The sequence below is a fragment of the Leuciscus leuciscus genome (assembly GCF_965113295.1).
Source record: "Leuciscus leuciscus genome assembly, chromosome: 2".
Lineage (NCBI taxonomy): Eukaryota > Metazoa > Chordata > Actinopteri > Cypriniformes > Leuciscidae > Leuciscus > Leuciscus leuciscus.
Genome location: NC_138726.1, coordinates 28,539,718 through 28,553,984, shown reverse-complemented (window position 1 = coordinate 28,553,984; position 14,267 = coordinate 28,539,718). Strand labels below are relative to the sequence as shown.

General features: G+C 38.3%; 1 protein-coding gene across 11 annotated transcripts in view; it reads left to right on the top strand.

Annotated features, from left to right (window-relative positions):
* znf536 (zinc finger protein 536) overlaps window positions 1-14,267 on the top strand; it is a 183,642-nt gene that overhangs the window by 111,959 nt on the left and 57,416 nt on the right. For all 11 annotated transcript variants that reach the window (XR_014203712.1, XM_082161823.1, XM_082161820.1 and 8 more), the window contains one exon: window positions 7,998-8,156. Coding sequence is in view for 10 of the 11 variants with exons in the window: in XM_082161823.1 (XP_082017949.1) it covers window positions 7,998-8,156 (159 nt within the window). In the remaining variant the exon portion in view is untranslated. The remainder of the gene's footprint in view (window positions 1-7,997; window positions 8,157-14,267) is intronic.

Here is a 14,267-nt window from a genome sequence, read left to right as displayed (position 1 = left end):
CTTTTCCCCCCTAAAATCATTATCTATCATTCCTCATTATGATATCATAATGAACTTGTATCACCATATTTTTTTATAACCCCCCATAAAAATAAATAAATAATAAAAAATACAAAAATAATTGAGTTTGAACTCATAAATCATAAAAATGCCTATTATAGAAGATGTGTATTCAAGTGATGAAAAAAAAAGTTGTGTCATTGACCCTGTTAATATCAGTTTTGCTACACAGACTCTGTGTTCCAACATCTCTCATCCTGCCTGGATGTTTGTAGATATTTTTTTTCTTCTAAAAATTACTCTTTCAGACTTAATTCAGACATCTCACTCAGATTAATGTGGGTTTAATAAAAGATATCCAATGCTATTTTTGATGGATGATGTAACCTTGAGGGGGAGGGACAGTTTTAAAGCTTCTCTGCCCAGCTCTCAGCATCTTGAAATGTATTCTGATGGAGTTGCTCAGTCATGAGACTCTCCTGTGTTTAGGGCGGCATGATAAATCTTTTTATTTCATTTTCCAAGACACTGGACAAGTGCATATAAGAGTAAAAGCGGGGATGTCCTTGACCGCACAATTTATAGTCCATGTGGCTGAGACGAAAAAGCCACGTTTTACAGTTCCTGTCAAGATGCAGGTTTTTGGTTAAAGTGATACGTGAAGATGGGAAGAACCGTTAATGTTGTCCTGCGTGTAATTCATCATCTTCACATTATAGTGTCAGTCTTTGTGAATGTCTAGTTTGGTAATGTTGTTATTGATCAGGCCATCCATATGGTAATTTCCCTAATATCGTCAAGTACATCAGTATTGTTTTAATTCTCATTAATGAAAGCGATAGAGGAATGGCTTTTCAAAGTGCATGGCTTTAGAGGGATGCTAATGGATTTAGAAGGTGCTGTAAAGGGATGTGTAAGTCAGCTTTATGATTGCCTGGTGTACTTGTTGTTGATTTGGTCGGGTGGAAAAATGAATAGGAAATCAATGTCAGGCGAGGAGGGTTTTTTTTCTACCCTGAAAGACTTAAAGGTACAGCGCCGTGCTTAAGTAATGCACGAAAGGCTGATTAGCTCCACAACAGTCTCTTTCTTTCTTTCTTTCTTTCTTTCTTTATTTCTTTATTTCTTTCTTGTTAAAAGTTGGTTAAAAGCATATATATATATTTGACCAAAACAGTAACTTGTTGTTAAAGGGATAGTTTAAAATGCTGTCATTACTCTCTCATTAAAAAACAATTCTCCATGTTTTTGAAAAGTCAGTGGAGTCCAAACACATTGGACACATTATTTTTTTATTTTTTTTATTTAATATCATCTTTTAATAAGAGTAAGTAAATGATGATAGTATTTACATTTTTGGATCAACTTTCCCTTTAAAAAAAAAAAAAAAAAAAAAAAAAAAAAAAATCATTTCTGCATCGTACTGTCCTCAGTCTCTCAGTTTAACACAGTAGCCCTGAACACACAGCATCCACCCAGGCTTCACTAATGATAAAGTTGCCCATTTAAAAAAAAAAAAAAAAAGTGGGCGTCCAATGAATATTTACCATGGTTAAGAGCAGCCAGCCTTACTGAAGTGGGGCTTGTAATAAGATGCCCACCCTCAGGGCTCTTGCAAGCTCACTAAGGCTTCATATGATGGCAGAACGTCTCCTCTCATGCGTCAGGCCAGCAGTGGTCACGGCAGTCCCTCTCCGATCCCCTGCATGCTGTGATCACCTTGCAGAATAATAAAGTTAGTGAGACCTCAGTGCCTCCTCATCAGCACGGGTTTCACTTTCTTTTCTCTGCGTATTTATTAATTTATTTATCTTAATTTTCTTTTCTTTCGTTCTTTTTTTCCCCCCTCGTTTTTTTAATTTGCTGCTCTTTGAAGCCTGAAAGCAACTCGAGAGGAGCAAACAAAGATGGGTGAGTGCCAGGCGGAAACTTATGGCACCATTCCTGTTCCCTCAGCTCGACAGAGGCATAGCCTTTAAAGAGGGAGAGGCGCACCTTCTGTCACTGATGGTGGGAGGGAAGGAGAGATAGACAGAGAGAGAGAGAGAGAGGGAGGGAGAGGGTTTCTTCAGTCAAGAGTGCTGTCAATGTGGCTCATTTGCACAATTCTGCCACTTTCACCTCTCTGACCTCCTGAGACTCTATCGTGTTGTTATGTTGGTGCATGATGCTCGGTGTTTGTGAAGGGCACGTCTTGAGGAACCCGAGATGCGTTCATCAGATTTCAGTTGTGAAGGATCCGCGTGCGACTTGGCCGAGATCCTAGATCCATGTCGAATTTCTCGTGCTTTATGTCGCCCATTAAACTATTGAACTATTGATGTTATTGGTGGAGAGGATTTAGTCAAGCGTGTTAAGTCGAGGAAGATTTCTAACTTCTTACAGTCGGAAGGAGAATACTTAAAGCTTAATTTCACCTGACCCTTCCGCCAGCAGGCACAACAAATGTGCTCTAAAAAGAGAGAAAGAGATAGAGAGAGAGAAATGCGGCATTCTGTTCACAAAGCAGAAAAAGGACAATCTTTCCTCCTCCTCCTCTTGTAATCCTACTTTCACTCAGGCTGCCGCTAATAAATATAAATGTTTGTGATTAGCATCACGGCGGCACAGGTGCATGTTTGTTGCGAGGAGAGGCATGTTCATTAATTTTCAGCGATGAAAAGTGCACTGCGCCATAAACACAGAGTCCAAAAACGCATGGGCTGATAAATGAACGCACAGATTGTTAATGTACCATTGTATGGCTGAGCCTCCACAAGCTTTAAAAAAAAAAAAACACAGGGCCCTCTTGCCAAATCAGTGCTAGCTGGAGGTAATGTGCTAGCGGCCCCCTTTTTCATGGGCCAGATTACAGAGAATGGAGCTTTAAAACTGTTTTGTGTGACTGAGTGTGTGTGATTATACTTACACATAGGATATAAGGACTATAGAGACAACATAGCCTCCCCCCACATTTGCCTTCCCATCTGATCTTTTGCCACCATGTGGGCAGTAATTAGTTTTTTGTTTGTTTGTTGTCGTTTTTTACTGAAATTTACTGTGGAGTTTGGCTCTTGACTGTGTAGATGGATAACCTGTTCTCTGATTTGGCATTTCTTAAACAAACACCTAAATGTAATGTGAAAATGCTACTGGTACTTTTATATGTATATGTATATTTATATATTTAAAGAGAATTACAAGAAGTTCAACATCATTTATGGAGTACATGAAAACAGCAAGGCTGTTCACGTTTAACTACAACTGTATATAATATATATATATATATATATATATATATATATATATATATATATATATATATATATATATGTGCTGGGCAAAGATTAATCGCGATTAATCGCATCCAAAATAAAAGTTTGTGTTTGCATAATATATGTATGTGTACTGTGTATAATTATTTTGTATATATATAAATACACACATATGCATGTATATATTTAAGATTTTTTTTTATATATAAATTATTTATATTTATATATAATATAAATTATGTATAAATACATATACTGTATATAAATGAAAATATATCTTAAATAAATACATGCATATGTGTGTATTTATATATACAAAATAATTATACACACATATATTGTGCAGACACAAACTTTTATTTTGGATGCGATTAATCGCGATTAATCTTTGCCCAGCACTAATATATATATATATATATATATATATATATATATATATGACAGCGCTCAGAGTGAGAAAATGCTGCTTTTCTTCAGACCAAGAAAAAAAAACCCAGAATCTGTTGAAAATGGGTTGTTTTTCAGTCACAGCAAAAATGTTTTATTAGGGGACCGCTGAACACCTGCCTTAAAATGTCGTTTCAACATCTCCCGAATGCCATTTTGCTTAATTGACTTGGAAATGGCCCAAATGTATTGCTGAATGCAGTCTAATTAATATTAATAATAAATGCCATTATTAACATCAAAGAACATCTGGTGCCCCTGTTTACCCACATGCCTTATATGTAGCACATTTTGCGGCTGTTTCATCTCACAAACAGAAAGGGGGTAAACACTTTTTGAATTTAGTGTTTATTTATTTATTTATTTAAATTCTAGTTTGCCTCCGTGAATTTATTACCTCATTGACACGCAGGTCAGCGCGTACTGCCTGCGAGCGAGAGGGCTTGCTCTCATATCCAGTGAATCTTACAAACATTTGGACAGTTTTCTTTCCCCCCCTTCCCCACGGGCAGGACTTGGTTGCGGTGGTACCATGGAGGGTTTGGGGTCCCTGGTGTACTTCTTAAAATAAATAAATAAATAAGTGCTTGTGCGAGCATCTGTGCCAAGGGGCTGCATTACGAGTTTTAGCCACCATAAATCAGCAGGCTAAATAACTTTAATCTAAAATTTCATTAAGTAGTCCTTGTCAGGTAGTAAAAGGAGGGGATAATGCAGTGGTGTTTAATGATAATTGGTGTTTGGTTAATAAATTCTGCGAGTTCCGATTACTTTCTAGCAGTCGGCGGAATGCTAGCCTCAGCAGTGTAACTAAACCTCAAATTGATTAACTCGCCTGAACCAGACTGTTCACAAAGATGGCACCGGTCCAAATCAAAAAAGAGAGAGTGCAGTGTGCGCATCAGCCGGATGGTGTTGTGTTGCTCCAGCGTAAGGAAATCAGCTCCCCCCGGGCGCATTTTTAAAAGCCTAATGCCTTTCAAATGATGTCATCACATTTTACCTTCTCTCTCTCCCTCTCTCTCCCTCTCTCTCTCTCTCTCTCTCTCTCTCTCTGCTTTTTACTATCTAAATCCAAATGTTTTTCTCACATTTTCCTCGGGAGCTACAGAGGAAGGAAGGTCAATGACTGACTGGGGCACGTGACACATTATTCTAATGGATAGGGGAGACATCTTGTGTTTTTATGATTGTATCTTTTCTTTCTTTTTTCCCTTTGAAAGTGATATGCAAGTAATCAGAGCCACAGACTGATTTAGAGTGGAAGTGTGATTTTGAGAGATCCATTAAAGGTGTGTGTGGGGGGTGTGTGTGTGTGTGTGTGTGTGTGGGGGGGATCATAGTGGGCCTTTGTTATTGTTTGTTTTTTATTAGTAGGATCAGGGTGTGGTCCATCTGGAGAGATTTGAGATGTTGTACACACACACAAATAAACACAGAACATTTCGTGTCACTGAGACAAACATATTTACCAGCTTACAGCAACTCACCAGCTTCCATAAACGTGTGTGTATGTCAAAGAGACAGAGCAGACAGCAGGGTGAGCGACACACCTCCTCCCAGATGGCTTTTCCCAGTGGCCTCCTGTCCGCTTCCAGTCTATTGTTCTGGCATGTTCCAGAACGCTGGTCTGGTAAAACCTCCTGAACACCTCACTTACATGTACAGTATGTACCGTTTACTGCCTCGTTTTGGTGCAGGAAACTCAATGGACAATGAGATATGGATATTGATATGTTGTGTCAAGAGCTTGGAGATGCTTTTTATTATTGGTTACGGCAGCAAAAAGCTCATAAGCGAATCCAGTGGTCGATGAAATATTTATGGAGATGGAGATGATTGATACTAGCGTAGTCTCAATAAGCAAGTTAATCATAAATTACAGATGTAACTTCATTATCCCCATGTCTAATTAGTCAGACTGTAAACATCTATAAAGGAATGCTGTAGCATTCCATAATGTTTTGCCTAGGCCCTGGACTAAAGAGTTATTGTTTTCAGGCTTAACTGGATAATATATGAAGGCCGTGGCTGGCTTGTGACAACCGTTTTAAAGCTGTGTCTATTACAGATTTTTCTTTTGCATAAAAAAGGGCTGAGAAATGGAAAATCAATATGCAGAAAATAGTTATAGGTGGTGGGTTATCGAGAATCTCTCTGTTCCAGACACCCTGGGCCGAGAGATGATGCGTAATATATGGGGTGACCTTCAAATGTCATAAATGTGTTGTGCAATAAACTGTCAATATTTGTGGTTATTTGGTGCAGGATGACTTTTACAGTAATTGGAACAGCCGTATTAAAAGCTGGGGAGCAGTCAGCTGATTAAAGACTGCCCTGCTGCCGTGTGTGTGTGTGTTCGTGTCTGTGTGTGAAAAGAGAGAGACAGATAATAAAGAACAGAGTTACCTGTAAAAGCTTTGTATGCTCATGTGTCTGTCTGTCTGATGTTACAGTATGTAGGTAAGAATCAGAGCGACATGACTGATTGTTTACGTTAGAATCTGGATCTAAAGCAACATTTAATATTGTGTGAGTAATGATTTGCTCTCAAATACCACATTTATACGTGCATATACAATACGTGTTGTCTATATGAGTGTGCGTGTGTGCTTGTGGGACAATAACATCCTATCTATTCGCTAAAAGCCTGTAAAATTTGCCAAAAGGAGTAATATTTGTAAGAGTCTGGGTACCAGGCTAAAGTGGGTCAGAGTCGGTGTTTGTGTTTATTTCGTTGTGAGTATATGTTTGGGTCAGAAAATGGGGGCACGCATCACAATGTAACACGTGTAGGCAAAACGGAGGCTGCAAATTACAGGAATGTGATCAGTCACAAGAGAGAAGGAGATGCTGACTTCACTCTTTCTTTTTAACTTCTCAAATCTCATTTGATTCTTAAAAGAGGGTAGCGAAATGAGGAGAAGAAAGCGCAGAAAGAAAGAAAGATTACGCGTACAAAAGCTTTTGATTGAGGCAAATGGTTGCTAAAGTGGGTTGCGCCATCCAGACGACGGCTCTCCATACACACACATCATATCATGTGTAGGCGCAGAAATAAGAAAGCATTTAAAACCTTTTTTTTTTTCTTTTTTTTTTACTGTGGCTGGTCACACACTCACAGACCTTCTTGAGTTAAAGTAAAGGCACAGAGTCAAATGCTTTTACAGGGTTAATTGTGTTTTTAGGGACAGAATGTGTGCAAATGGGTTATCTCAATTGTTATCTCAATTTGTGGAGTTGTATGTATTTTATTTTTATTTTGTATATACTTATTGTAGTAATGACACTGACTAGGTACTAACCCAGAACCTACCCCTAAACCTTAGCTTAACCCATGTAGTTCGCTACACTATCAGTATTTGTGTGGGTAAGTACACTGTAAGTACAGTACATTGAAAGTGCACACACTGTAAAATAAAGTGCTACCAATACAATGAATGTGAAATAAAATAAAAATGTGGAAAAAATGTGTGTGTGTGTGTGTGGGGGGGGGGGGGGGGGGAATAATTATAATAATAATAAAAGTAATAATAATAATAAAATGTAAAAAAAACAATAACAAAAAAAAGGTAAAAATAAATGTACATGGTGGGAAAATGTCTAGTAGGCAACTGTAACTTCTCAAAGGACCTGACCTGGTCTTGTATCACATTAACTTAACTGGAGTGTCAAATGCTTCACACAATATTAGATCCCCCTGTAACTCACCATGGTGTAACACTGCTGACATCTCACATATAAGCATAGTGACTAATTATCTCCAAGTGTGGACTTGTTGACACTCTTAGACATTATTGGTGTGACAATTGCTCAATCAGAGAGGCCCTTCGTTATCACTGTTTCCCATCAAGCTCCCCGCCGACGTCACCTGTCAAAACCAGGGTGCCACGGTGAAACGAAGACCCTGTTGCTGACATGGCTGTTTCCTCTTTTTTCCCCTTTGTATTGTTCATTTCAACACAATCTGCCATATGCTTCCCACTACAGATGATGAGAGGTTGGATAAAACGTTGGGACGTGAGTGTACTTGGGTGGGGGTCGGGGTGATATCTCTAAAGAAAGCTTCTGAACTGTCAGCATTCTGTCAGGTTGCGGAGGGTGGGGAGGGGGAACATATGAACTCATTGATGTGTTTGACTTTGTGTGGCGTTAGCAGATTTGGGTGGCAAAACCTGAAAGGATGAAGAACAACAGAAGAAACTAGACGGGAAAAAACTCTCTGGCATGTTGCTGGTTTGAAGTAAAACAGAACAGTCTTTGACTTCTGTCTTCCTCTGTTTCTCTGTTTCTTAGATGTCGGGGATGAGATGGCGAAACCTGTGAGTGCTGTCCAGCCCCCCACTACCCAGCACCGGGACAGGAGTGTGGGTTCAAGCATAAAGGACTGCCCCTACTGTGGAAAAACTTTCCGCACCTCCCACCATCTGAAGGTCCACCTAAGAATACACACAGGTGAGCGAGAAGTCCAAAGTCCATGAAGCAAATTTACTACATTTTAGGCTTTTACATTAGTTTCACATGTATATAGTGACATACATGTAAACCTAATCACAGTTTTTCCTGGCGTACAATAATGCACATTTTACACAGCCCATTTAGTGGAATTTAAAACCTGAGCCCATAAATGAACTTCAGGTATGTGAGGGAGGACGCTCCAGCCCAGCAGAGTAATGAAGTGAGCAGTGCTGGTCCAGTGACTGTCAGGAGACCCTGCTTCTGTTCCACCCAAGAGCAAGGCTGAGGCTCACTAGCAGGCACAGCCGGCCTAGTTAACATGCAGGATAACCAGGATAAGCACTCAGAGGTCACCTTAGATTCAGCACACTGCTGTCTCTGTTCATGTATACGAGAGTTTAAAAAATACGGTCTTTTAATATGTGGATAATAAATAATAATAATAATAATAATAATAATTAAAAGAAACAACAACAATAATAATAACAAAATTAAAGGTTTTTTAAAAGGTTTACACTTAATACTTCTAAAACATATTATAAATATTATTATTGAGTACATTTTCTAATTTCTTCATTTTTTCCTTCCCTGTTAATTTACATTGTAATGTTAACACAGTACCTGTCAAAACTTTGGAAACTTTACAAGTTTGTTTTAATGTTTTTGAAAGAAGTCTCTAATTCTCACCAAGGCTGCATTTATTTAATCTAAAAGTAAAAACAGTAATATTACAAAATATTATTAGAGATTAAAAGAAAGTTTTTTTATTTGAATATATTTTAAAATTTCATTCATTTTAAGATGTAATTTTCAGCATCATTACTCCAGTCTTCAGTGTCACATGATCCTTCAGAAATCATTCTAATATTGATCCGATCGGTGCCATCACTCTTTATTTTTAAATCAAAGCTTAAAATATATTTTCTTATAGTTTTTATTATTTATTTTTTTTATGAATTACTTAGTTTTGTGTTTGTTATTTTATAGATTGTAATCTGTTGTGTTTTTATTTGAGTATAATGATCTGTACAACACTTTGGTCAACCCTGCATTGTTTTTAAATGTGCTTTATAAATAATTAATGAAATGAATGCTAATGTGACGCTCGGGTAACGTTTCTTATTGTTATTATCAATGTTGAAAACAGTTGTGCTGCTTAACATTTTTGTGGAAATTGTGATACTTTTTTGATTTTTCAGGATGAATAGAAAGTTCATTGAACATAATTTATTTGCATTCATTAAATGTATTCATTACATTTATTAAAGCATTTATTAAATATAAATTGTTTGTAATATAAATGTCTTACACAAAAAAAGGTTAAGCAGCAAAATTAATAATAATAATAATAATATATGTTTCTTGAGCAGCAAATCAGCATATTAGAATGATTTCTGAAGGATCATGTGACACTGAAGACTGGAGTAATGATGCTGAAAATCCAGCCTTGCCATCACAGGAATAAATTACATTCATGTATTCAAATTTAACAATTTACAATTTTAATAATAGTTCACAATATTACTGTTTTTACTGTATTTTGGATTAAATAAATGCAGCCTTGGTAAGCATGAGAGACTTCTTTCAAAAACATTTTTTTTTAAATAATGTTTCCAAACTTTTGACTTATCCCGCTTCTTTCCTTAACTATAAACTGAAATCACTCGCAGCTCAGGGAATCGATGGTTGCTATTTTTTTGGTATGTGCATGCAAGGACGAGCCGAGACCACCCAGATGGTATTTGTCCCACTTAATAAGAAGCACATAGCTGTGGTATTCTGGAGCATTAAGGTTGATTATAAGGCATGCTTAACAATGGAGCTGATGTGTAACTCTCTTAGCCAGCAGTATTTTCATCTTCTGTTATAACAGAAGCTCAGGAAATAGTATTCATTTTCAATACAGTACTCATATGAAGTCTGCAGATCGCCGTCATCTGCATTTGTTATTATCTAATATGGACTGTGAGGCAGTTGGAAAGAGTGATTTCCCTTGAAATGACTCGAAGAAAGAACTCTTTAAACCGTTATGCAGCATATGGCTAGATAATGCTGCACATACAAGAGTGTCAAACATACATGTACTGACAGGCAGTCACAGTAAAGTGTTTAAATTTTCTTTAAACAGAGGGGTTAAGGCTTTGGACAGGCTGGTTATGTCCTCCTAGCAGGAGAGCCGTGGATGGAGTGGGGAAATATGTTTCTGGCTGAGGGAGGTTGAGTTATGCCTGCTCAGAGCAGGGGGTAAGGGTCCCCAGTAGGGCTGTATTTCAGCCGAGAGGAAACAGAGGCCCTCGTCCCAAGCCTCCGTTAACTCACTCACTCGGCTCGCCGGGATGGCCCACGTGTGTGTGCGGTGTGGCCAGAGCGCGTTTACACACGGGCGCTTCACTTTCTGTCGATGCAGCAATTTACACAAGCCTTGATGTACTTGCAAGATGTGTGACTCTTTGCTGATCGGTTATAGGTTTGTCATAAAGATTCCTGGCTGACAGACGTCTGAGATACGGCGCAGGTCTCGGGTTGCTCTGCTCGAATAATTTACAGGAATAACAGGCCCTTCCAATCAGGCTGAAACTACGGCATTGACATTAAACAAATATCCTGCCTTGATTTAAAGCAATCAGACATGCGGATGACACAAAGCGGGCCTCAATCCCGATTCCGTTATCCCATCACAATAGCGTTGCTTACTGAGGAGGCCAGGGCATTGTGCGACACAATGTTAGATTAATGACTCTCTAACGTCGGCTTGAAAGGAATGAAGTGAATTTAAATTTCTCCAAAAGTTAAAGAGCTAATGTTACAGTATTAATTTCCTCTCCAACAGTGAGCGGGAAAATATCCATTAGTGAAATTAAGCACAGTTTTCTAGGTAGCTAACATTGTGCAGCGTATAGTGTGGGGCCACAGCTAATGAACACTGCAGTGGGTGATATTTCATTATACAAATTAATGCTCACATTTTAATGGGAAAGTCACATAATGAATCTAGGCTTCAGTGACAGCAATTAGAGACACAGATTGTCCCCTTCTGGACAAGGCAGTATTTAGCAGTAAGCAGCTGTAGATAAAAAATAAAAAGGTCCTTGCTCCTGACAATGGCTACGCATAACTTGAGGCTATAGGAGAACCAACATGCCAGACGAAATCACCTTTGTTTGAAGAGAGACAGAGGACAGACAGGCATCGGCCGTGCGAGTTCACCTTGGTGATTGGGGGCCATTATGCATCTTGAGCAAAACTTGGATTGAACCGAGGAGAGTTGGCTCACACGGCTGGATGGTGGTTTATGGTTGTATCGAACAACATTTTGAAGGTTTACTTTGAAGAGGGAGAGAGAGCGATTAAACTCAGGTCTGTGGTCAGTTGCTACTGTTCCAAACCATAAGCATTGCAAATTACAAAGGTCACTCATCAGACTCCCTGTAGGAAATCGGATGGTTGCACCACCGAGTTTTTGCCTGGTGCATGGTTTTGCGGTTTCATTACGTTCTTTTTTTTTATTTTTGTTTTTGTTCTCTCTGGTAATGCTTATTTGCTTACTGCATGGTGAATTAGATCTCTAAAAGTCTTTAAGATGAATGGAAGGATTGAAGTAATGAGCCATACAGTAAAGGGTAATTTAAAATGTAAATAGAAGTTGTGGGTACTACGTGGAGGGCTTGAGAACTCGAACACCTTGACATTCTTGTTTCTACATTTGGCATAGATAAAGCATAGCTTAAGAAAAAAAAAAAAAGAAAAAAAAAACATCTATTTTTCCAGTGCAGTCAATCCCTCTCTCTTTCTATCCCCTTGTGGAATGCAGGCTGTCTTTCACCATTCTGTAAAGCCATATGGAAATTCATCTTAAAGTATGTCATATCTATTAACTATTTTAATTGCCCTTCTGTAAAGGCTGTGGGTGTTTATTCTGAACTGTTACTATGGAGTCATGACAAATCACACAAATCCATATGAAATCAGTTTGCGCTGGACTTCTTCAAGTGTTGAGACCGAATGCTCTCTGTTAGAAGTGAACTTGCGAAATGATAATGGATATGTACAGCTCACAGTGAGAGGTCTCTGTAATTTATATAAAGCCTGTCACACTATACCAGATGGCAATTTGATATGTATTTTTTCCTCTCTATTTTCATTAACACAGTCCATCAGCCATAAGAGTGAGCTTTGGAAACTTTTTGAGAGAGTTTTGCACTCTCTCATTTCAAAAGATGAAAAATAATAATCTCTTTACCTCTCTGCCTTGGCGATCCATTTTGTTTCCCTGAGGTTGTGTTGTTTGTGTGGATATCAATTAAAAGTGGATTAACGGGTACATAATGACCTTTAGCAGTAAATTGTGTGTAATGTTGCAAGGCAGGATACAGTATATTCCCCAGATGTCACACATGCCCCTGACGTATGATGGAGCAGATGTCTTACTGAGCCCAAATGGTGCACAAAGAACATGCCACACGCACAGAGACTTACACAGGCATTTGAACACACACTCACATAAACATACAACCAGCGATAGTGTTCACGTTTCACCATCTTACCTCGATTGGTCTGAATTATAGTTTTAGCATTTCATAATTTATTAGCATAATATTTGTCCTAATATGTTTTTTTATTAAAATAAATGTAGATGTTATCAGTATTTTCATGAGCAGATGCCCAAGATGGGGTGGAGAAAAGCAGATCACTCTAATTGTACTCTAATTTTGGGTACAGAATATCATTCCTTCCAGTTAAAGGAGCTGAAAATGATCATTTGCATCAAGGACGTTTCCTTATTGAATCACACCAAGCCTCTGTTATCCTGCTCAGAGGATAAGCACTTATTGGGTTAAAAGCTCATCTTGTATGATGCCTTTTGAATATGTGCTTCAAACACTCTTGTGTAAAAGAACAAAAGACAGCCCTCTACCCCTTTCTTTTTTCTTTTTTTTTTTCCTGCCCTTCACTATATGTCCCTCTGTATATTTGTTCCTTATCAATATAGTATTGAGTTTTTGTTTGCAATCCTTTATTTAGGAAGCTGTGCAGTGGGTCTGCAGATTTTCCATTCTTTTTCTGGAATGGCGCCCTCCAAATAATGATAAATTACTTGAGCACTATGCCATTTGCTAATTATATCCATGATTTACTACAGAGCCAGACTTAAATCATTCAATTCAGTCTTGCGTAACAATGCAACATTTTTTCTGGGTTAAAAAATGTTTTCCATGTGTATAATCTAAGCGTTTATAGCCACACACACACACACATTGACAAACATGCTTTTATTTTCATTTTCCCATATCTCTCGAAACTCCCTCCCTCACTGTCTTTTTTCCACCTCGCACAACATCACTTCATTCCTGAAACATTACAGGGTCTCAAAAATCAAACCTTGCATTTAGTTTATTGCTTATTGATCTTATAAATCTAGCTTTCATTCCAAGCCTATTCTAATTGTTGTCAGAAAGTATTTTATATCGATATTGATTGGATCATGCAAATGCAATTTAAACTCTTTCTCTTGTTAAATGCTGCTCCCTTTTCGTTTTTAATAAGAATTCTTGTACATTTGCATGTGTTTCTAAACTGCCTGCATGCCATCTTTTACAGTACATTTCATGCTGGTTAGCATTTTGTAATCCACAGTGTGAGGTTTCCTTATGAGGAATGCTCATGTGCACCACATATGGTGTGTTTATATCATTTAGACTATCTTCACCCTCAAATGAGGGCCTTTTATTTGGTGCATTTGGACTGAGGGGTCACAGTTATCCTCCGGGGGGAATGAAAAGCTTCTGCTGGCTTGATTTATCCTCACAATGATAAACTGCAAATAGAGAATGTCCATAGAAAAAGCTCAACCACCAAGGTAGAGACTTGACAGCAGACAAGGCCAGAAGAGAGACAGACAGTGAGAGAGCGAGAGAGACAGCAGCAACCAGCAGCACCACAAGCCTGCAGTTCCCCATGTGAACAGAGATAACATCCAGACAGTTTTGTTGTCAGTTGAAAATATGATCTCTGTAGTGGACTGAAGGCACCATATGGTGATATGTTTTTTATGGCGCTGACGTGAGTGATGGCTCACTCCTAGGAGCTGGATTGAGCTGGATCGACCCG